This window comes from Vulpes vulpes, chromosome 8 (assembly GCF_048418805.1).
Source record: "Vulpes vulpes isolate BD-2025 chromosome 8, VulVul3, whole genome shotgun sequence".
Lineage (NCBI taxonomy): Eukaryota > Metazoa > Chordata > Mammalia > Carnivora > Canidae > Vulpes > Vulpes vulpes.
Window position 1 is genome coordinate 12,505,666 of NC_132787.1, and position 25,407 is coordinate 12,531,072.

The following is a 25,407-nucleotide window of genomic DNA, read 5'->3' on the forward strand; positions in this document are numbered from 1 at the left end:
GGGTACAGTCACCTGAAAGCTTGCCTAGAGGATTTCCTCTCTAGATAGCTTACTTGTATGACTGGGAAATTGATGCTGATTATCAATAGGTTTTATCTCCTCATGTAAGCTTCTCTACAAAACTGAAGAAATATCCTCATGACATGACAGCTAGCTTCCTCCAGACTGAGAGTTCCAAGAACCAAGGGAGAAGGAGAATTGTGACTTAATGACAGTGTTTATCAGTGTCACTTCTGTTGCCATATAGAAGCAACTCCCAGTGTAAAAGGGATTATACAAGGGTTGGTATACCAGAAAGCAAGATGACTGAGGTCAATCATGAGGTCTATCTCCCCCAGTTACTTTGTGACTTTTTTTTCCTTTATGACTTGATATTGCTAATGCTGAGTAGTCTGTGGTCAATATATTACTATGCCTTTGCAAAAAAATATATTTTTTCCCACTTGCTGCTTCTATAATGTTCTATTGGTTTTTAATATTTTGCAGTTTTATTTATGTTTATTAATTGTTCTTGTGTTTCATCATGCTTCTTAAAATGAGAAGCCATACTGTCACTAATTTTCCAAAATTTATATTCATTATCTCTTTGAAAACCTTTTCTCTCCTACTTTATCTAATATTCCTTCTAGTAATCTGATTTGACAAGTATTGCTTTCTCATTAGATTCTTAATATAATCTCATTTTGAAAATTTGTCTTTGTTTCTCTGTGCTAAAATGTGTTTATTTCCTCATATACTATCTCTTAGGTCTTTATCCTTTCTTAATCTGTTCCTAATTATTGTTTAACTTATTTATTGGCTTTTTATTTTCAATGATTGTCCTTTTCATTTATAGGTATTATTTTTGTTTTTTTCCTCTAAACTCTCGTTTTTATAGTATCTTGTTTCCAACTCAATTTACCATTTCCTCTTTTATTTAAAGATCTGGGTGGGAATATTCTCATTCTTATTCCAATGAGTAGAATGTGTAAAGTACTCTGAACTCAAACACTATTGTTGTTTACCAATCTAACTGCTGATTCTTATTATTGCTTGTCATTTCTGACATAATTTCATATTTTATTTACTTAATATCTGTTGGAATACTGAGGGGGCGGGTTTGAAAGCTCGCTATTTAGAGAGGGTAGTTTTTGCCTTTGCCAAGGCTGTGAGGAAGAATGTATATTAATTTATCCAAAAATTTTGATTCTTTTAGTGAAAGAGTTTTTAGAACATAGAGTGAGCATATTGCGAGTAAAGTAAATAGTTTTGATTTCTTCCAATCAGTGTGACTTGAATTCTATGTATAGGGCTTCCAGGAAAATACTGCTTGAATAAAAGTTACTTTTGAAAAATAGTCTCTATACTATACAAAGACTAACAGAAATATATTCAAAGTGAAAGGATAGAAATAGCATAAAAGGCAGCTTTGGAAATCAAAAGTGAAAATTACATGGCCAATTTGACTCTAGGATTTGAAATTGTTTACATAACTGAAGGAACAGACAATGTGTACCATTTTTATGGTCTAATCCTGGAGCACCTGTGAACTCAATTAGTGGTCAAAAAAATTGAAGTGCTATAGATTTTTAAATATAAACCTTTATGCTTGCTACAAAGGCAATGACTTATAAATGGTTATTGGGCTATTTTTGTAAACTGTTTTTAGTTGACATTTGCTTTTCCTTATTTCTCAATCCTATCATACACTAAACAGATAAAAGGTGGGGGGGTGAGTTTTCTCTGAGTAAAAAGCTCTATGAAATCAGATCCAAAGTTACATTTTTCTTTGGCTATGTTTTTCTATATTTAATTTCAGTTTTATATTTAGAAGCACTCAGATTTAACCAATTCACTACCTCTATTCTAAACTCAGTTTAAAATAGTGATGAAAGGTATAAGCCTAAAATACATTTTTCTCTCTCATACAAATTTACACACATACACTCACTGATCCATGATTTTTTTTTTAAATTTTATCCATTTATTCGTGAGAGACACAAAGAGAGGCAGAGACACAGAGACAGGGAGAAGCAGGCTTCTTGCAGGGAGCCTGATGGGGGACTCAATCCCTGGACTGGGATCTCGCCCTGAGCAGAAGGTGGACGCTCAACCACCGAGCCACCCAGGTATCCCCTGATCCATGATTGTTAACACACACACACGCACACGCACACACACGATATGGATAGCAGCAACAATTTTCATTATTTATTCATTCCCTTCAAGTAATATGGGTTAAAAGAAACCATATTGTCTAAGTTATGTCCAAATATTTCCATTTTCATTTCATAGGGCATAACAGTTTATGCACTAAACTAGTTTTCTTGCACCCCAAATTTCTCAGTGATCTCTAATCTGTTTACTGCCTCATTCATAGCACTAATTTCTGAATCTGCAATTTAGATCACTGATATCTGAATATAAGCTAGAATTAGTTCTTCTCAAATCTAGTAAGTTTTTATAGATATCTAATGTCTCATGTAACACATTTGATATGATTTGAGACATATATTCTTGAAAGGTTGAGTGAAAACTGAAATTTTCACAAACAATTCATAATCTATTTGAGTTATTAAAACTCACTACATGGAACTAGTTAGGTTTTTGTCCTTGGTTTTGTTTTTCGTTTTTTGTTTTTTGTTTTTTTTAGTATCATCTTTTAGTTTCTCTTTTTAGAGAGTCTTGATCTAGATAAGGGAAAGAAAGAAAAATGGGCTAAGTTTCTTGGCCTTTTGGCCAAAGATGGCCTTTTGGGCCATTGCTGGCTTAGAAAATCTGGTAAAAATTATAAATCCTCTTTCCAGAGCCATGCCACATACAAATGAACTTTTGCATACAATTTCAGGAAGTCCATGAACCCACTGAAGTCTGTCCATGGGCTTCTTGACTGTTCAAAGAACATATTACAATTTCCTGGACTAGATGAAAAAAACATAACTAAGTGGCTAAATGGACCAATAATATTACTTGAGGCATGCTAAGTTTTCTTATATACTACTACTCATCATCACTATAATAAATATAGAAAATTGTTTAATTTTATACCCCATGACTTGAGTATATAAAGCGTATTTGAAGGTCTAATTCATATACATTTTTTGACTATGCATATATGTATTTGCATATATGCACTTGTACTATAAACTATGCATATATGTATTTGACTATTTTAATTGCAAATTTCTCTTGACATAAAATAAATACCTTTTAGATTATAAAAAATAAAGTTTGGGGAATGATTATAACTTGTAGACTTTTAACAGTCCTAAATAATACTTTTCATCTACTTGTACAATTTTGTTAATATCCTGCTATAGTGTAGGGACTTAAAATGTTATAACAGTTTCTACTAAGTGCAGTTGTCAGGTTCTATTGCTTTAAAGTATTTTCTTCCTGGAACTAAAAAGGTTAAAGAAAGTTACTTTATATTTCTTTACAATACCTTCAATAGCTTCTTTTTATTAGTTTTACCTCTTTAAAAAATATACATTACGGTGATTATTAACTACCTAAGTATGTGTGGATAATACCATTGATGCTCTTTGATTATACTCCTCTAACTTCCTCTTCCCTCTAAATACTGGGAATTTACCACATTGTAATTATATGAAAAAAACCGCTGTACAAACATTGTAACATAACCCCTATTGTTTGTTTTGTTTTTAGAGAGGGAGAGGTGGGAGTAGGGAGAGAATCTTAGGCAGGCTCCACACCCACGGCACTCTATTTCACAACCCTGAGACCATGACCCCAGCTGAAATCAAGAGTCTGGAACTTAACTGACTGAGCCACCCAGGCGCCCCAAACATAACCCTTGTTGTAATATAAATGCTAATTATTTTAATATGGAAACAACTTCAATTAAATATACACATAATTTATTGATGAAAATGGTTTAGCAGCCAGTAGTCTGACTAGAAAGAACAGTGAACTAGTTCCTCTGATAACTCTTGAATATAATAGATGTCCACGATCATAAAATACTTTTAATGAAAATACAGAAGTTAAATGAACTTTCTTCAATTTAGCATAAGGGATATATGGAATGAATGTCTAAGTTCATTTGGATGAAGAAAATTGAGTTGGACTTCTATTACTCTATTATAGAATATGTTCAACTGGAATAAAAGGCTTTTAAACATTTCCCTAGTGTGATCTAAGGACTCCATATTACCACTGCTCTAGAGGCAACTGCAGGAGATGTATGAGGTTGTGAAATTATACTGGTCCAGAGGGGAATGACTATAAACCGCAGGTATCCTCTTATTTACTAGTTATTTGTTTGATTGTGCAAAAACTGACTAAAGATGTGAAATAAAGAATAGCCAATAAGTATTTCTAGTAAATGGAATGTGAAAAAATAAAATTTTAATGTAAAAAAGAATAAAATAAAAGTTTAATATGACAAAGAGTGATAGAACTATGAAACTATGGAATGGGATTCTGCAGCTCACTTAAGGATTAATGAAAAATCACATATGAATTTCACAACCTATTAGAGAAGATAACACACATGCACAGATTGCTATAAAACACATTAAAGAAAATACTAACTGTTAATAAAGTTTACAGGAGAGGAACTCATATTTGGGATATCAGAAAAGGACTCATGCATTTGGCAATAATTGAGCCTAGCCTTGAAGGATGGCTTAATATTTGGGCAACAAACAATGACTACAGAACCTAGAAGTAGTGCTGTGAACCAAGGAACAGAGGTTGAAACTCTAGAATATTTTTGTGAACTGGTTGGACAGTGGAGTTGGTTACATGGAATGGTAAAAGATTAAAGCTAAACAGGCTGAGGTCAGTACATCAAGATTCTTGGTGCTTAGCTAGAAGAAGTGGTCTTTATTCTGTTGGCAACGAGTGAAGAGCCAATGAATGATGTTTTAAATTGGCCTCCCAGCTATACAGCAAAGGTCAGTATCAAGGGGGCTGTATCTTCAATAAGACTGCATCGTAGCACATTCTCAACTATGTGTAAGAAAAAAGCACTAGTCTAAAAACCAGCAAGAAATAGAAACATGATACATGGAAAAATTAACTTTTTATTCGGAAATGATAGTGATAAATATGTAACACTTGAAGTCATAGTAAATAGCATCAGTATGTTTTTACCATAAAAAATACAAAAGGAAACAACACTATATTCAACACATGAAAAGTATTAGCAGAAACTGAGAACTTCTGGTAAATACTAAGTTTAAAAAGTACAAACATTTAGTAGGAGGTATGTGGTATAAATTTCTAGAAGACATGTAGTTAGTAAAACAAACAAAATCAGTCTTGTTTACTACTTGTCTGGCATAAATCATTCTTAGACATGGGTGAGGAGCTGTTCTCAAGGACCAAGACTCTAAATATGTAAGAATTCATACCAGAGTTACCAGAAGATTATACAATAGTTATGCAAGTCAAATACCTCTGGTTTCATGATTTTAAAATGTGGAAACTCTTACCTCGAACAACAAGGTCAGCTGAAGCTGAAGAATTGTCCACAATTGTCTGAGCGGTACACGTGTATCTACCAGCATGCTTCAGCTGGGCATTTCGGATGAGTAGTTCCCCATTGGAATCCAGCTGTTAGCAAAAATAGCAGTCATTCACGTCACTACAATCTTCACCAATTATATGGCACTTAGGACACAAAAGGTACAATTCCCCCCTAACAAAATGAGCACCATTCAAAGGTATCTCTCTTAGCTATGCCAACTCGGTCCTTAATTAGGTTAGGCTACTTCAAGTCTGGTCTTCAGTATCTTAAGTGAAAAGTAAAATGAATAAATTACTTAAGATCCTTTTTAGCTCAAAATATATTTAACATTCTATTGTTATTATCCAAAGGCCATGCTGAGATGCTTAACAGATTGCAACATCCTGGTGTCCCTGGAAAACTCCATTTTCAAGCAGACATTTGGTTGTCTTGAGAACTAAATATATTGATTAACTATTCTAATCATAAATATCCAGCTATCTTAAAAGATGAAAAAGTAATGGTTAGGTTAATATTTTAATAATAGATGAGGATATTGTTTATGTAATAGGATAGACTTACACATTTTTAAGTTTTGATTCTTTTTTTTTTTTTTTTAAATGACTGCATTTGGAATGAATGCTCTGCTTTACCATAGGTAAATCTGTGGCAAGTTTGGATATCTGTGGCAATTTCTTAAAATAAGACAACAGGAGCTTGCCCCATAGGTTTTGCCAGTGGCTCCTTCATATATTAAATTCCTCACTGGTTTTGTAAAGTGTTTAGCTTTGCTACTTTTTTAATTAATGAGGTTAAGAATATAGCCATACCTTGAAGATATTGTGGGTTCAGTTCCAGATCACCACAATAGAGTAAGTCAAATGATTGTTTTAATTTCCTAGTGCATATTAGAGTTATGCTTACACTATATTATAGTCAATTAAGTATGCCATGGCATTATGTCTAAAAAAGCAATGTACAGGGCCAGCTGGGTGGCATAATCTGTTAGCGTCTGTCTTGGTTTTGGCTCAGGTCGTGATCTCAGGGTTGTGAGATCAAGTCCTGCATAGGGCTTAGGATGCTTAGGGTGGAGTCTGCTTAGGATTCTCTCTCTCTTCCCCTCCCCTTATATGCTCATTCTCTTTCTCTCAAATAAACAAATCTTTGAAAAGAGCAAAGTACATACCTCAATTTAAAAATACTTTATATGTAAAAAATGCTAAGCATCATATGAGCTTTCAGCAAGTCATAATCTTTTGCTGGTGGAGGTTCTTGCCTTGATGTTGATGGCTGCTAACTGACAAATGGTTGTTCTTGAAAGTTTGGATATCTGTGGCAATTTCTTAAAATAAGACAACAGGAGCTTGCCCCATTAATTGACTCTTCCTTTCATGAAATATTTTTCTCTAGCATGTGATGTTTTTGACAGCATTTTACCTACAACTGAACTTCTTTCAAAATTAGAGTCAATCCTCTCAAACCCTGCTGATGCTTTATCAACTTAATTGATGTAATATTTGAATTCCTTTGTTGTCATTTTAACAGTCTCCAGAGCTTCTGTACCAGCAGTAAATTCCATCTCAAAAAACCACTTTCTCTGCACTTCCATAGGAAGCAACTCTTATCTCTTCAAGTTTCATCAAAAGATTGCAGCAATTCAATCACATCTTTGGATTCCACTTCTAATTCTAGTTCTCTTGTTATTTTCACTATATTTTTGGTTACCTCCTCTACTGAAATCTTGAACCCTTCAAAGACATCCATGAGGGTTGGAATTAAATTCTTCCAAATTCCTGTTCATGTTGATATTTTGGCCTCTTCCCATGAATCACAAATATTCTTAATGGCATCTAAAACTGGGAATCTGTCCCAGAAGTTTTTCAATTTGCTTTGCCCAGATCCATCAGAGGAATCATTATCTATGGCAGCTATAGCCTTATGAAATGCAGTTCTTAAATAATAAGACTTGACATGAAAACACTAATTTGAAAAGATATATGCTCTCCCATGTTTATTGCAGACTTCCTTATGAGAGCCAAGATATGAAAGCAACCCCTGTGTCCATCAATAGATGAATGGATAAAGAAGATGTGACACACACACACTACACACAATGGAATATTAGTCATAAAAACGAAGGAAATATTGCCACTTACTACATCTTGAACGTATTATTTGAACTGAAATAAGTCAGACATAGAAACGGAAATACCATGTAATTTACTTATATTTGAAGTCTAAAAAACAAAATGAACAAACAAATAAACAAAACAGACTCTTAAGTACAGAGAAGAATCTGGTGGTTGACAGAAGGGAGGTGGGTGGAGGAATGGACAAAGTAGAAGAAAGAGATTAAGTACAAATTCTCAGTTATAAAATAAATAAGTCATGAATGAAATACAGCACCGGAATACAGACAATAATATTGTAATAACATTGTATGGTGACAGATGGTGACTATACTTACTGTGAATATTAAGTAATGTATAGAATGTGTTGAGTTACTATGTTGTACACCTGAAACTAATATAACATTGTATGTCAATTGCATTTCAATAATAACACTTGAAAGTTGAAATTGCTCTTTGATCCATGAGCCCAACATTAATCTTGTACATTTTTTATCAGAGCTCTTTAGTGACCAGGTGCATTGTCAACGGGCAGTAATATTTTGCAAGAAACCATTTTCTTTTCTGAGCAATAGGTATCGACGGTGGGCTTAAAATATTCAACAATATTGAATATTTTAAAATGTTGTCAACAGATGTGTTATCACCGAGGCTTTGCCGTTCCATTTATAGAGCGCAGGAAGAGTCGATTATGCATAACTCTTAACAGCCCTAGGATTTTCAGAATGGTAAATGAGCATTGACTTCAAGTTAACCTCACCATCTGCATTAGCTCCCAATAAGAAAGTCAGCCAGTCCTTTGAAGTTGTGAAGACTTTTCAATAGCTAGGAAAAGTCTTAGATGATATCTTCCAAGGTTGATTTGTCTACTTTGAAAATCTTTTGTTTAGTGTAGCCACCTTCATTAATTATCTTAGCTAGATCTTCTGAGTAACTGGCTGCAGCTTTTCCATCAATACTTGCTGCTTCTCCTTGTGTTGTTGTAATGTGGAGACAGCTTCTTTCCTTAAACCTCATGAACCAACCTACGTTAGCTTCACACTTTCCTTCTGCAGCTTCCTCACCTCTCTCAGCCTTCATGGAATTGAATAGAGTCAGAGCCTTGCTCTGGATTGGATCCTGGTTGAAGGGGATGTTTTGGCTGGTTTGATCTTCTATTTAGACAACTAAAACTTTCTCCATACTAGCAATAAGACTGCTTTGCTTTCTCATTTATATGTTCACTAGAGTAGCACTTTTAATTTCCTTCAAGAGCTTTTCCTTTGTATTTATAATTTGACTAACTGGTGCCAAGAATCCTAGCTTTAGACCTATCTTGGCTTTCAACATGCCTTCCTCTATAAGCTTAATTATTTATAGTATTTGATTTAAAGTGAGACACATGAAATTCTTTCTTTTTTCTTTTCTTTTCATTTTTTTTTTTTGAAATTTTTCTTTTCCTTGAACACTTAGAGTCTATCATAGGGCTATCGGCCTGATCTCAATATTGTTGTATCTCAGGGAATAGGGAGGGAGAAAGTCAGAACAGCTAGTCAGTGGACCAGTTAGAATGCACACAATATTTATTAAGTTTGCTTTTTCTAGGTGCAGTTCCTGGTACTAGAGAACAATGACAATAGTACATCAAAGATCACTGATCGCAGATAATCATAACAAATATAATAGCAAGTGCTATGGAAAAATGGTGCCAATGGACTTGCTCACAAACTTGGGTTTGTTGGGTTGCCACAAACTTTCAATTGTAAAAACACATTATCTGCAAAGAGCCATAAAGTGAAGTGCAGTAAAATAAGGTATGCCTGTAAGCACTAGTTATAATCTGAGCGGATTGATTCAGTTGGTTGTAATAGAATGCTACTATCTCCATATAAAGAATTGGCCAGAGGATACACACATTGATCCTTGATATTAGCCAGTCTTAGTAAAAATGTAGCTAGAGGTTATAGAATTTAATGTCAGTTGGGGGGTCTTCCTGCATCTCGAGGTCTAGATTGGCTATAAATTCAGTTTTCAAGATTCCTGAAAATTCCTTGGGTAGGAGGTATTTCCTTCTGCTCCAGTGGTCAGTTATTTCTTTGCCATACCAAGGAACGCCAGACAAGAAATTCATCTTTCTCTATTTTGTTGTAAAACCTAATATCACAAAGTATTCCCCACTAAGGTGGATTTACTGAATAGAAGAGGATGGAATTGGCTGTATCCTACAAAGTGGGGCAATTCAACATTGAAAATTATCATTCACACAAAAAAGAAAATTATCATTCACTACATATTTCTATTCTTAAAAGTCCTGTTGGTTGTATTTTTACTAGGGATTTCTCAGTGACTTTACCTTTCCCAGTGCCCTGCCATAATGCTGGTACCCATTCCCACTCCCATCTCCTACTTCTCTCTGCTCTTCTCTTCTCACCCTTGGAAAAAGAGAATTATTCTTCTTTCCTCATCGAAAGCTGCTTAATTCCATGATGGTTGCTTGGATCAGATAATACCTATTCTTCAAAATGTGACTTTCTGTTCTTAGTTGTTTTTTCTTTTCATTTCTTTATCTCTTACTCCTTAATTCATTTTAATCTGGTTTTCATCTCTTCAACTTATTTTATTTGACTTCTGATACCATTTGATCTTTCCCACACATTCAACTTTCTAATCATCTATGATAACACACTTCCCAGAAACTTCAAGGACATTCTCAATGTTTATCTTCTTCTTCCTCCTCCTCCTTTTCCTCCTCCTCCTCCTGCCCTCCTCCTCCTCCTTCTTTGTCATTGTCTTTGTCTTCATCTTCATCTTCCTTATAATTCCATCATAAATTTCTTAATTTACCCATTCTTTCCATCACTACTGTCTCCTCTTTCCTTTTATAAGCTGTTAACATCTCTCACTGAACTACTATGCCCTGTTTGATCTGTCTCCACTCCTGTAATATTCTAGTCTTTTCTCTACTTGGTACCCAGAGTGATCTTTTAAAAACACAAATAAGACCAAATCACCCTTCTTTGTATAAATACAACTTACTGAAAGCTTAAAAAATTTCCTCTTCCTGGAATATGGCCAAAGTGGCTCCATTTTCTAGATTTGGTCCAATATTCCAGCTCATCTGGTACCATGTCACTTATTCCACTCTCCAGGAGAGCATAACCTTTTAAGGATCTTAAGTGCATTGTGTTCTCTCTCATATCTGGTTCTCCATGGTGTTTCCTCTAGACTGTGATCCGCTCATATCTCCACCCTTTTATCACATTCACTTAAGTAAATGCTCTACACTTACCAATACCTACTCATTTCCTCAAGCAAGATTTACCATTTTCTCTTGTTCTATTTTGTCCCTGTACCTTTTGCCTTATGTCATATATCTCAAATGCAGTAAAATAGTTATACAATTATAGGATTAAAGTTGGTCTTCCTAGAGAACTATAAGTTTTATGTTTTGTTCATCATTGTATCCCTGTTGCTGTCTTCTACTAGGCTGTAATGTTTCAAGGGAGGAACTAGGTTTTATTTACTATTACATACAAGTTACTTATTATAATATGTGACATACAAGAGGACTTCAACAAATAAATATTATGTGAATGAATTAATAAATGCTTATTATCTAAAATGTTTTTATTAAATTCATTTAGTAATTTTGTATGATTTTTCCAGGTAGATAATGACAGTATGACAAGATAAAATAACTGAATTGAGAACAACTGTTTGTATCTATATGCATGAGATAAACTGCCATCAATAATATATTTCAAACTATTTATGAACTAACTTCATGAGGAAATAAAAGTTTTAGCAATAATGTGTTAATTTATAGAAAAAAATGCAGTTAACATATAAGAGAATGGAAACCTCTAAGTTTTCCAACCACCTGTATTTGTTGTAAAGAATTTGAAGGGTACCTGGATGACTCAGTGGTTGAGCATTCACCTTCAATTCAGGGTATGATCCCCGGGTCCTGGATCGAGTCTTACATCAGATTCCCTGCAGGGAGCCTGCTTCTCCCTTTGCCTATGTCTCTGCCTCTCTCTGTGTGTCTCTCGTGAATAAATAAAAGCTTAAAACAATTTTTTTTTTAACCTTGCCCAAAGGGAGGTCTGCTATTTCCTCAGCTTCTGGAAGATAATCTAAAGTATCTTTCCTTGCCTGGGTATTTGGGCTGTACTGGATAGTCTAACATGATTTAGAGTGGGTAGACACACCTATAAAATTTTAGACTTAGGGTCTGAAACCATCTAATGACTTAGGATAGGGGCTTTGGGTCATGTGGTATCAGTCAATCTAGAGACTGACATTAACTGTTTGGGCAGTCAATCATGTCTACATGATTCAACTCCAATAAACTCTCTGAACACCAAAGCTTAGGCAAGCTTTCCTGGATGGCAGTACTCGGTGCATATTGCCATATACCTAAGCTGATAAAGTAATGCATCTTAACTCCACAGAGACAGAACAATGGAAGCTCTGTATTTGGTATCTGTCCTGGACTCTGCACTATGCACTTCCGCTATTGGCTGATTTTAATCTGTAGGCTTTTTCCTGTAATAAACTGTAGCTATAAATATCATAGCTTTCAGGGAGTTATGTGAATCCCTTCTAGCAAACCAAAACTGAGGGTGATTTTGGCAACCCCTGGAATTTGTAGTTCATTTCAGAAGTGAGGATGGTCTTGGAGATGGTGCCCCTTTGTAGTTGGCCTAACTCCTCATACTGCCTTACTAAATAGGATTCATCTTAGAAAGGAAGTAAAGGAATACTATTTTATTATTTATAACTATTTTAAAAATATTTGAGGTAAGGAGAGAATAAATGTATACGTATGGTGATAATAAGTTTTTCTTGAGCTATCATAAAGGCTAATTGACACATATTTCTGAGTAATTTTCTAGTGAGAAAAAATAAAATAAACACTGTACATATGAAAACATACTGCTTTAATGTGTTCTCCTATTCTTAATTAGCACTGCATTGCGACACTAAATATTCAGTAATGGAAAGATATTAAGTAAAATCTTTTTAAGTTATTATGACTCAAGATAGTAAGTTATATTTGAGAAAAATAATGTCTGAATAAAAATAAAAGAACTTAGTCCTATTATATGCTTTTTTGGTTGCTTCCTATGCCTAAATGAAAGATAATCCTGTAGCTAAACTCACACTATTTTAAGGAGTCAGAGTCATGTGATTAGACTGAAATTAAAAAAATAAAACATTTCAGAAATTTAAAATGTTTTTTTAATTCAACCTCTCACAATAAAAAAATGAGGGCAGAAACATAATATAAAAATAAACAAGTTATGACACTATAATTGCCTTTCGTAAAATATTTGTATTCTGTACACCTAATATTCTCTTTTTTAATAAAATTGTTATCCTTTTTTCTCCCAGATTCTCAGTTTGAAACATATTGCTGCTTATATATTCATTTATTTTATTTTCAGAGAAATAATGTGGTCATGATTTTCATACTTTTCACATGTAATGAAAAACACAAACTATTTTATGTCTTAAAATATCATATTCAATTTATATTTAATGAGTCTTCAGAATACACTCTTTAAACTTTCAATTAAACTATTCTAAAAGTTTAATGCTAGAGTACTTTTAAATGTCAGCTCAATTTTAAGCATTAGGACTTAGGTAGGTAATGATAGACTACTTGTATAAAGCAATAATAAGCAACTTTAACATCTATTTTCATTTGCTCTATATTTGGTAAAGGTGTGGCACTGAAATGTCTTAAGAAGGAAAGCAAAGGAAAAATATACTATATCATTTCCAATATAGTTGTGTATGTATAAAAGCTTTCCTGAAATTTTTATAAATGGTAATAGCTCCTTCCATACCTCAGGAGAAGCTGAGGTTCTCAGTGGTCAACAGAACGCTTACAAAGCAAGTAAAGATCATGGACCTCAGCATATTCTAGCCACAAATTAGATATGAATGCTCTCTATATTTTCTCTAAAAAACCACAGCTTGGCTGAATTACAAAATGCTTCCCTTCATGTGAGGAGAGTTGAATCACATACTGGAAATTGTGATAGCACAGCTCAGGGATGTTCCAAAGTGTATATGTGGTTTACCACTTAGAAATTTCCCAAATTTAAATCAAAAGACTTCCAAAATATAAATGCACCATTCCTTTCTTTCCCTATCCCTGTGAACTAACTCTTCAAATTTATCACTGCAGTGTAAATGAATCTGAATTACTAGTTATATTAACAAATTGAATTAATCATAATAAATGAAGAAATATGTTGGTCTGGTACATACAAGGTCTAGGTAAAACTTAGAACTCATAATAGCTATATATCAACAAAAATATGTCTTTGTTCTATTGAAGTTCATAAAGAAGGGGCAGAAATAGAAGGCTGAAGGAAAGTATATCTTTTAAACAGAATATTCTAGAAACTTATGAGCAAAAGTTATTAAATATGTTTGATATATGTTATATCCATGAAAAATTTAAAAAATCATTTTTACTTTTGGCTTTTTAGATTAAAGTAAGATTAACTATAGCAGATGCATCACTGTAACTGCAAACTTCAACAAAACCATCATTAACACGATTTCCAGCAAATATTTAGGGTTTTGTATGTGCCAGGGACTATTATAAATAAATATTCTACTATTCGTAACCATATTTTTGGGAAGAGGACATAATTTACTATTAACTATAGCCACCACTACTGTTAGTACTGTAGCTATTGATAGAATACTTCTGCTGATACTCATACTACTATTAAAACTGCTTCTGCTACTTGCATCATTCCTGCTGTCACTGTGGCCACTACTCCTAAGCTCCTGGGAATACCTGATCTAATTTGTTAAGTGTCTTTCAGATATCTGACAATGTGCTAGCTACTCTACATACATTTTCTTATTTTTTATAATACTTAGGGAGGTATTATTTATGTTTCTTTTTTATTTTATTTTTAAAGATTGATTGATTGGAGAGAGAGTGCATGCGAGTGGGGGGAGGGGTAGAACCAGAGGGAAAGAATCTCAAGCAGACACCTTGCTGATATGGATCCCTCTGCATCCCATGACCCTGAGATCATGACCCAACCTGAAATCAAGAGTGGAATGCTCAACCAACTGAGCCACCTATGTTTTCATTTTAGAGACGAAGAATTTGAGATTTTAAGTTAAGTGGCTCATGCAAGGCTCCATAGTTAACACACACTACTGGTTCGACCAGGACTAATTGTTTCCAAGATACTGTTTCATGAATCAGACAATGGGATTTAAGTTCACGGTTTGGTAGCTAAAAATGGGTAGCTTCTCATTGCAGAAAGAATATAGTGCTATTATTTTACATATTTATTTATTAAATGTTTAATCTATCTAAAGGTTCAAACATAAGAAAATAGGAAGAATAGTAGCACAGTCACCTGAATAAATAACAACCATTAGATTCAACAATTGTAAATTTACCATGTTTATCTAATCATCTAGCTGGCTAGCGCTATCTTTCCTTGTCTCCATATACAATGTGTCCATCTGTTATTGAACCCTTAAAGAACAAATTACTGACATTATTTTATTTCATTCCTTAAATATTAGATTGAACCTCTAAAAAAGGCCATCCTCTTACATAATCACAAAACCATTTTCATATAGCATAATTAACACTAATTTCCTAATATTACCTAATATTTAAGTTAGTGTTGTTTTAAGCAATGTTTCAGCATTGATTGCCTGAATCTGAAATTTTTTTTAAAGGTATGACTTAAAAATTTTATGAAAATTAAATAATATCATCACAAATATAAAAACTTAAATTAGGAAAGTGGTCTAGAATTATTACTAAGCGGTCACCAGGTATTTACAGAACTAATGGAAATATAGAATATCCTTAAATTTGGCTATTTTGATGGCTGAAGCATCCAATTTTGATCATTTGGACAATTTTAAATTAAAATTCAAAAAGAACATTTTTTCCTGTAAGCATTTTGATTTATGGACAAAAACATCAAAGCCTTAGATTTAGAACCAATATTTTAGAGTTGAAAGTAAAGTTGATATTAATTCGTATGGTTTTCACATTGCTTCCCTTAGGGTTCTGAAGATCTTCAAGGATCACATGGTAGAGGAAGGGATCAGATGGGAAGTTTTATGGGACAGGAAGAAACGAGAGGTCTCATGGTTAGGGATGTGGCTCTGTAGAGTCCCACACATATACCCACACATGCACACAATTTCTTAACTCAGAGCAACCTCACCTTCACTTTTTTTTTTAAATTGGGCTTCTGATTTAAATTCTCTTTGCAAAAAAGGATTCTGCTGCTAAAAACTTGTTATTTTAAAACTTCTGATGCAGCCCAAATTCCTCATTGGTAGATGAGAAGCCTAAAGTTCAGAACGACTGTCTTGACCTATAGCTTCTCAAAGGCCAAATCAGAACAAAACTACAGATCTTTAGATAATGTTCTGTTCTTAAAAACAAAGTGAAAAAATTAGATATATTTTTTTTTTTGGAATATGCCAGCTAATGATGAAATAGTGTATTTCTAGTGTGATATTGTAAATAAAACATCGAAGTTCATAATGTGAAATTATAAAATTCTTAAGATATCAAAAGATTACATGCTTATTTCTTCCTTTTTAAATTTTAAATACTTGCAATATTTGCCAGAATAATTACTGCAGTAATGCTTAAGTATGCAAGGAGTTCTATGTAAAACAAAGGGGACTTTGCATGGATTTTTGGAGATTCTTCGAAGCTTGTACATTTCTGAACAGACTTGCTGCTAGTGTCCTTAATCTATTAGCGTTGACATCAACAAATGCTTGCTAAAGACCAGACTATGGGGTATTATGCTAGAGAATAGCCCTAGCTGACATGTTCTCTACACAGGAAGTATAATGATCTAAAAGAAGTCAGCACATGTATAGACACATCTAGCGAACACAGATACCTTCCTCTGTGTTTACTGGTAGAAAATAGTAAATAAAAGGTAACAGTTAGGTGTAAGTAAAGGTCTATTTGGGTAGTAAAAGGAAGGTCAGTGACAGAGTAAAGTAAAACAGAATGTTCTATCTGCTTATCAGAATGCTCTAATTCTTATCAATTAATTACTCTCAAGAGCATAGAAAGGATTTGGCATAGGTAGAATGTCTTTGTGAGGTTTGTGGGAGTCACAGAACTATGTTAGGGCACTATATATGTTTTACATATTTCTCTCTCTTACTACCTTTCAAAATTTAAGTCTTTATTTTTTTAAGATTTTATTTATTCATGAGAGACACAAAGAAAGGCAGAGACATAGGCAGAGGGAGGAGAAGCAGGCTCCACGCAGGGAGTCCAAGATGGGACTTGATTCTGGAACTCCAGGATCACAACCTGAGCCAAAGGCAGACGCTCCACTGCTTAACCCAACCAGGTGTCTCTCAAAATTTAAGTCTTAAATCATGAAACACATGAAGTCTATCATCTACTACTCATATTATTTTGGAAAATGTTTTAGATAGCCTCTTAAAATTTTTTTTGTTCTAATCATTCTCATCTGCTCAAAACAATATAATTTATCTTTGTTTCTGACACATCATGCTTAAATCTTTCAGCGGTCAGTCCCTTTATTTCTAAGTCTCTCTTTTTTCATCTTCCTTGGGAGTAGCATTTCTCAATCTTGGCACCATTCACAATGTGGACTAGATAATTCTCTGTTGTAGGGGACTGTCCTCAATATTATAGGATGTTTAGCAGCACCTGTACTAAACAGGTGTCCATAACATATAGCCCTCTTCCCTCCTCCTCATAGTTGTGACAACCAAAATTGTCTCCACATATGGTCAAAGTCCTCCAGGGAGAAAAATTGTTCCTGGTTTAGAATCATCATTTTAGGGCTTGCATCATCTTACTGTGCCTGCTGATCTTCTCGATTTTCTTCAGCTCTAATTTGATCCTTGCCTTTGCCTGGAATATGGTTTGAGCTTCCTTTTCTCCTCCAACCTTTACCCCATAATTCTGGACAATCTTTATCTTCTTGCTCAGCAGTAACAGAGAGCCAATAACACTTTTATTATTGTTGTTCCCTCGTCACTCTTCCTTTCCTCCCACCACTCTCTCTAGATGGATGTGCAAAAGCAAAATTTCTATTCAAATTCCTAATATAAAAAAAAAAAAAACAAATTCCTAATATATTCTGGTATGAAATATATATATATCTCAAATTTAAGCACAATTTTGTGACATGTTCCAGATAATTAATATTTTCTCTTCTTTCTTTATTTATTTTAAAAATATTTTATTTATTTATTCATGAAAGACACAGAGAGAGAGAGAGATTGAGGCAGAGACATAGGCAGAGGGAGAAGCAGGCTCCATACAGGGACCCCAATGTGGGACTCGATCCCAGGACTCCAGGATCATGCCCTGAGCTGAAGGCAGATGCTCAACTGCTTGAGCCACCCAGGTGTCCCAATGTTTTCTTTTAAATAGAAAACCTTAGAGTAAGATACATGTCTTCCTTTGTTTTGAATGGTGTTATCTGTACAGGTAGAAAAACACACAGATACCTCCATACCTAAAAGAGATCATAAAGAATTGCCTAGAACTAGAGACCACCTGAAACTATCTATGTAGACTTGATTTACAATGTATTGCAAAACTCGCTATTAGTACAGGGAGATTAAAGTAATTTGGATAACCTTGGGTGAATGTATAAAGCTCATTAAAACAAAATTACAGAATAAATTAGGAGTTGAACACTATGGTCTTATAGTGCTTCAAACAATGGGAGGGGAATTATTTAAGGAGACACAGACAGGAGTATTAACTAATGGCTTAGAAACTGGAGCAGAGGAGTCTTCAGGGTCTGTAGTCAGACCACCTTGGTTTCAGATCCTTCCTGTCACCAACGCGTGGCAGGATCACTTCAGACAAATCATTTAACCTTTCTAATCCTTATTTTCTTCATTTGAAAACTGAGAAAAATCACAGTAATATGTGTTCCATAGAGGATTGCTGGAAAGATGAACTGAGAAACACATAAACATTTAACTTAACGCTGGCAAAACAGAAAGCACTCAATAAATGTTGACTGTCACTACCTCTCTCGTACCCCTACTAAGGAAGTAGCCAGAACTTTTTGTTTCAGGCTAGGTACTCAGTATAACAGCAGTGCAAGAATTAAAGTATGAGAATTGAGATTTATAAGCAGGAAAAAAAACTATACAGCAAAAGCCTTTGGAAATTTTAATGGGGAATGACTGCTCTATTATACACAGTATTAATAATAACTGCTTACAATCTGCCAGAATTTGTGTCGAGCACTTTATAGGCTTTCTCTCATTGAATCCTCGCAAAAATACTACAAAGTAACCAATTTCACAAACCCAGTGAAGCAACCGGAATGAAGTAAGTGAATTATAAAATTATAAAATACTATAGGGAGGGAAATCTGAAGTTGAGAGAGGTTTAATCATTGGCTCAGAGTCACACAATAAGTGTCCAAATGAAGCCTAGAGCCCAGGACCACTGTGGTAGAGCCTCTGAACAATCCATATGCTATTTATAAATTCAAAACAGATACATAATAACTTCCTGCTGAATTACAATTTAACATTTATTTGCATTCAGAGAAACAGATAAAAGCTATTATAGGGGCAATAACGAGAATTGGAAAGTTTAACTCCTATTGTTAACTAAGATAATGGCTCTGACAGGGAGATTATTCAATAGTTGAAAAAAAAATGACTCAAAGCAGATGTCAGAAGTTGGATTACTATTGAAAAAAAGTAATTTCCACAAACCAGGCATCACCATGGGAGAGGCATAAAATGGTATATTATGAATCTGTATTTTTTTGGGTGGATAGTCTTAAGTCCTTTCCAGAACAAAAGGAGTTATAAATTAAATTGATAAGTAAAATGATTCTCTGCCTTTTGTATTTACTCTAAGGGAGTAAAGTAGCTATTGAACTGGAAAATCAAAATATAACCCATTTTTATAGCTGGACTTGAATAAGTTATATATTTGCCACATAACTTTGACAGAATAAAAGAATGCCAGATAAACTGCTTTTAAGTTTATTGTGTCAAAGATTCAATTTTTAAAATAATTTATGATTCAAATATAATTATATGTATATCATCTTAACATCCTCCTATGCATAAGTTCAAGTTCAAATTAAATATTTACTGAACCTGTTTACATGGTAATATAACATTAAGTGAATGTTTATTAAATAACTGAAAGAATAAATGAGATAACAGGCAAATAACTTACTTTTTTCTATAATCAGTATTAAGTGTTTACACACAGCTTTAAAAGAAATATCTATATACTTTTCAAATAATTAATTCAAGAGAGTTTTTCATGAAGCTAGATCATTAAATATAATGGCAATGTAATTTTTAGTCTTGGGGAGTTCACTATAAATTCTTAAATGTACCTCTTCAAAAATGTACAATTGCTTTTTTCCTGTTGATTTTATGGATATAACTGAAAAAGTATAAAGTAGAAAATTTTAAATCACCTATAACTACATATCTTAGACCATATAAGTATGGGAACATACATTTGATTTTATAAAGCTTTAAGTCCCAATTATTCCAGGCTTCGAAATTTGAAATCTTATGCAAGGTTGCCACATGGTGGTCAATGTCAAGAATAGCAAGCTAAAGTCAAAACATACATGACATTGAGGAAAATTTATCATTAAAACTAAATTGGAAAATACGAACTTACTTCATTGAAATGAAAAGCTTAAATTTTTATTTATATAATATTTCTTAATTAATTACAGTTTCTGATATTGACTTTTAGCAGTTAAACTTATTAAAACTAATGATGACAATGACATCAGTTTTGATAGCTATCAAAATATTTACATTTGAATCTTAAACTCACAGAATACCTCTGATTTATTTTATTTTATTTTTTTCCTCTGATGTATTTTGGATTGATGTCAGTGTTTATTTCATTCAGTGTTTTATTCATCCTAGTGCCCATCACTGTTCCTGCATGTGGTGTATGCTTAGTACAAAGTTTTAACTGAACAAATGATATTCGGTAATTCAAATGTTGCCAGAATCAAATAAAACATCAAAACATTACTTAAAAAACAACAACAAAAAAGGGACACCTAAGTGGCTTAGTGGATTTTACTCAAACTTCACGTGGTGCATTTAGGAGTGAAGTCTGACTTTGAAGTTTGCTTTAAAAGAGAAGGAAGATGCAAGGGAAGGCTTTATGGGTCCTAGGTTCCAAAGATAGAATTAAGTTTAATTATTTATTTTAAAATAAATTTCTTATCCCGGTTTTTAAAAGTTTAAAAGAGAACTGAATTGACCTGCCCATCAAACATGCCACAAATGTGCATTTGATATTTTTACTCAATTAAGTTACATATTTAGCCAGTGAGCAGGTTTCCTACCACTGATTATTACCTGGTGGAATGAAATGAAATGTGAGTTGGTGAAGCCAGAGAATGGCCCTGCAGTTAGGTTCTGCTCTGGATGAGCTGAGCGATAAGTGTATGAACCTCTGTGGCTATCATCAGCAAAAGGAGTCCAGTAAGTAATGACCAAAGTCTTTTATGTTTTTGTGATCCAATTTATTATCTATTTCTTAAATATTATTTCAGTTATTTCTTTATTTTCCTCCCTTTTTTAAGCTATCGGGCTCTTTTTCCTTTTTTTCCCCTCTCTTCCTCTTTTCTGTCCTTTCTCTCTTTTCCTTCCTTCTTTTCCTTCTTCCTTTCTTAATTTCTTTTTTTTGGGGGAGGGGGGAAGGGAAACATTTATTTACATCAACAAATATAATGCAACTGTTATTTTGAAGAACATAAAGAAGCTCCACAAATGAACTTTCAGCTTCATTTAGTACAATTTAGACCCCTAAATCTTTTTACTTCATTGCAGCTGTTAAGTAGCTACTTGTATGAACTATAATTGTCATATTTTTGAAATTACTCAATATAGAACACCAAGAAACTAAGCAAAGTAAAAAATCTGTGTTTTTTTAAGTAAGATCTTCGTTTAGCTCACTTTTTTTCCTTAAAATGAGTAAAAACTGAGTAGCTTGCTTTACTTGCAAAACAAAACACAATTTGAAATTATTAAAGATATCAGTGCCAATTTTACTAATGTTGGGAACATTTATGATTAAGCATATAAAAATATTTTCATATGTAAGAAATATCACAGGGTATTATGTTAAAATAGTTCCCTGCTAATTTCCAGTTGTTATTTTCTTAAAGTGTAAGTTTCCTTCAGAAATTGAAAGATAATCATCAGATTTACTGTAAATTTACAGATATAGCTACATCTGTTAGCTTAAAATGAAAGGAACTGAATTTACAGTTAACATGTAGAAGGCATAAACACTGATTACTGCATTAGTAGTTGTTTTATGAATCCATCTAATAAAAATTTAACAAGAAATGTTTCCATCTAGGTAAAATCAGCCTCATTCAACTTGATTGAAAGCTTGTTTTGGCTTTTTATAGTGTAAAGTTCTAGAAAAAAAATTTTTTTAAAGAGCTAGACAATTTGAAAGCATACTACTATTATACGCACGTATCAATCTTCAGATTTCACAGGACTTAAAAACATTAAATATTTTACTATTCTACTGAGTTAATTCAAACTTTTGTTTCTATATTGATAATTGACTTATAAAATTAAAATTCGATTTCTTCACCAAGCATAGTCTCTAAGTAGGTCATTAGGCTCCTAACCAATTGCCTTTCTAGAGAATAGGCAGGTAGGAACAGTGGACAATTTGTTGCCTTTTAAATACAGTTGGCCTTGAACAATACAGTTGACCTTGAACAATACAACTGACACCCTGCACAGTTGAAAATCCACTTATAACTTTTGACTCTCCAAAAATTTAACTACTGAGAGAATTTCCATTGACCAGAGACTTTTTCTCATTGAAAAAATGAGAAATGAGAAAAGTTCATTCGTGAACTAGTCCTCCAAACCCTCCTGTATACATATTTTGTCTATTTCTTAAAAACCTCAAAGAATAAGAAAAATGCCATAAAGTCATCATTATAACAAAGGATAAGTTCTACGCTCTTACCTTAATTAAAATGAACATGAAGGCACTAGAACCTAGACTACGGATACAATGAGGCATAGTACACATCAATATAAAATTGTATTATAATTAAGGGGAAAATGGACCTAAAGCCCAATAAATATTTATTGATTAATATTCCTACCAGAATCCTTATGGCTGGCTATTTTTAATAAGGTTCAGGAGTGCTACAATTAATATAAGGAATCCCATGAAAAGCTTTTTTTTTTTTTTAACCTGTTTTTCAGTGTTGTAAATGCTTATAGTAATAGGAGCTGCACTGCAGACACATAGGGGTCACTGGAATGTAAATAAGATGAAACTTGAAACACATACCATAAAATTCCGCTGGTAATGAATGTTCTCTTTGTTAAAATCAATCACATAGCCATTGAAGGACCAAATAAATGTGAGATCCAGGGCGGGATCGAAGGAAGCAGCACATTGCATGGTGGCATTTTCTCCAACAGTAATATCAGCATTAATTGGAGCCAATATAATCCGTGTGGGATCTATACATATTTTTAAAAAGGAGGAAAGCACAATTCAAGAAAATATTAGATATCATATTAGCTGGCACAGTAAAAGAATAAAAATCAATGTATTTTTATGTCTCTGAGCAAAGGGAAAGAAATTTAAATTCCAGGAACAATTTCATTAAGCAAGAGTTTTGCCCAAAAGGCAAACTTATCAGTACATGAACATCTTAGAAGTTTACCACCCAATCTTGTCTTATAGTATATTAGGAACTGAGCACTATTAAATGAGATAAAATAATATTATTCAAATGGTTTCTTACCTGTAATAACAAGAGTGCCAGTGTTATTAGCCCTCCCTCTATTATTTTCTGCAAAGCATGTATAGATACCGCCATCATTCCTTGTGATGTTATTTATTTCCAAGCTGCCATCTTCCCAAATGAGTATTCTATACAAATGAAAGAAATATATTCCTCACAAAATTATTTCAATGAAATATTTTATTATTCTGTCCTAGGTTACAAACACTATCTTTTGATCATTACATTTTATACAAATTAGTTGACAGTAAGATTTTTTTTAGGATGGAACATTCTAGCCTTTGTTTATAATATACTTTTTTCAGCATTGAGAACTTGTTTTAGAAAGCTGCCTTCATCTTTTTCTTGGACTACTGCAGTAGTCTCCAACTGGTCTCCTGCTTCTACCCTTCTACCCTTCTATAGTCTTTTTTTCCACTTAGCAGCCAGACATGAAGACATAAGTGACATACGTCGTACCATGTCACTCTTCCGCTCAGTGATGTCACTCTACCAGCTTAATGCACTCCAGTGACTTTCCATCTTGCTCATAGTAAGAGCCACAGTCCTTTGATTCCCTTTCAGGTCCTGGACAATCTCACAGGTTTTTGCACCTTCAGCAAAGCTTTGCTTAATAATTCTAGTTAGTATTATAATGCATGCATGCATGCACATCTATGCATGCATGCATGCACATCTGTGCATGCACATGGCACTGCTGCTGTCCTGGCACCCTCATTATCCCAACTCTCTTTCAAGACTTTCTCTCCTAATATGCATTCCATCAGTCATACTTTGGTTTTACTTATTATCCTATCCTTCCATTAGATGGTAACATCTTAATGTCAGGATTTCGTATCTGCCTTGCTTGTGGCCGTTTCTCCAGCAGGTAAATATCCATTAACTCATTCATTTATTCATTAGAAAGAAAAATCTATGCACCAGGAACTTAGGAGTAAGACCCTAATCACTGAGTATGACATCAATCAACCTTTTCTTGAATGAATGCACTTCATGGAATTTAATTGAAGTAAATGGTTTGTTGTACACCACCATAAAATGACTTTTAAACTTAAGCTGTGGAACAGCCTCAAACCAGTCACAGGCCTGAGATAAATGAGCCCAGGTCTTCCATAAATATGAACACAGGACTTCAATTCAGACATTAAAGTTAGGACAAACTGTCATCTCCACAGCTATGGAGAAATGCAAACATGATTCTTTAGAAACGTTTAAAGAAGGATATTCTAAAACCTCCTTTATTATCAGCTTTTGTACCAGATTAATTTCCAGAAAATTCTTCCTTCAATGAAACCTAAATCTTTTATGCTAATAGAACCTAAGTCTATTCCCCGTCTGCCTCTTCCTTAGAGGCTAGAGACCAAAAACTCATTATATATAACTTTATTATATTATATAATACTTTGCATTTTGGTTCAATATTGAATTGCCTGTCATCAGATTTTAATGTTCTTTAAAATATTATTCCCAAAAACTTAATTTATCTCTGAGGCTTGGAACAACACTTGCCAAAAATTCTCCATATGTTCCATTTTAAGGGCAGAGCCTGATAAAGGAAAAACACTGTATATCTATCCTATTAATAAAAATATCCATGGGATCCCTGGGTGGCGCAGCGGTTTGGCGCCTGCCTTTGGCCCAGGGCGCGATCCTGGAGACCCGGGATCAAATCCCACATCAGGCTCCCGGTGCATGGAGCCTGCTTCTCCCTCCGCCTGTGTCTCTGCCTCTCTCTCTCTCTCTCTCTGTGACTATCATAAATAAATAAAAAATTAAAAAAAAATCCAAATAAGAAAACATCAAAAATTCTACCAGTAATAAATTCCAGGATTCCCTTTTGTTCCTTTAATTATCCACTTCCAACTTAAGTTCATTTCAGAATACTTCTTTTGAAAAAAGTAGATTTTATTTTTAAGTAATCTCTACACCCAGTGTGGGGTTTGAACTCACAACCCCAAGATCAAGATTCCAAAGTTCCACTGACTAAACCAGCCAGATGCCC

General features: G+C 33.8%; 1 protein-coding gene across 6 annotated transcripts in view; it reads right to left on the minus strand.

The window, feature by feature from the left end:
- Positions 1 to 25,407, minus strand: part of CNTN1 (contactin 1) — a 347,755-nt gene that overhangs the window by 98,147 nt on the left and 224,201 nt on the right. For all 6 annotated transcript variants that reach the window (XM_026000122.2, XM_072765564.1, XM_026000123.2 and 3 more), the window contains 3 exons: positions 23,406 to 23,533; positions 22,943 to 23,118; positions 5,442 to 5,562 (listed from right to left, as the gene is read on the minus strand). In XM_026000122.2, the coding sequence (XP_025855907.1) occupies positions 5,442 to 5,562; positions 22,943 to 23,118; positions 23,406 to 23,533 (425 nt within the window). The remainder of the gene's footprint in view (positions 1 to 5,441; positions 5,563 to 22,942; positions 23,119 to 23,405; positions 23,534 to 25,407) is intronic.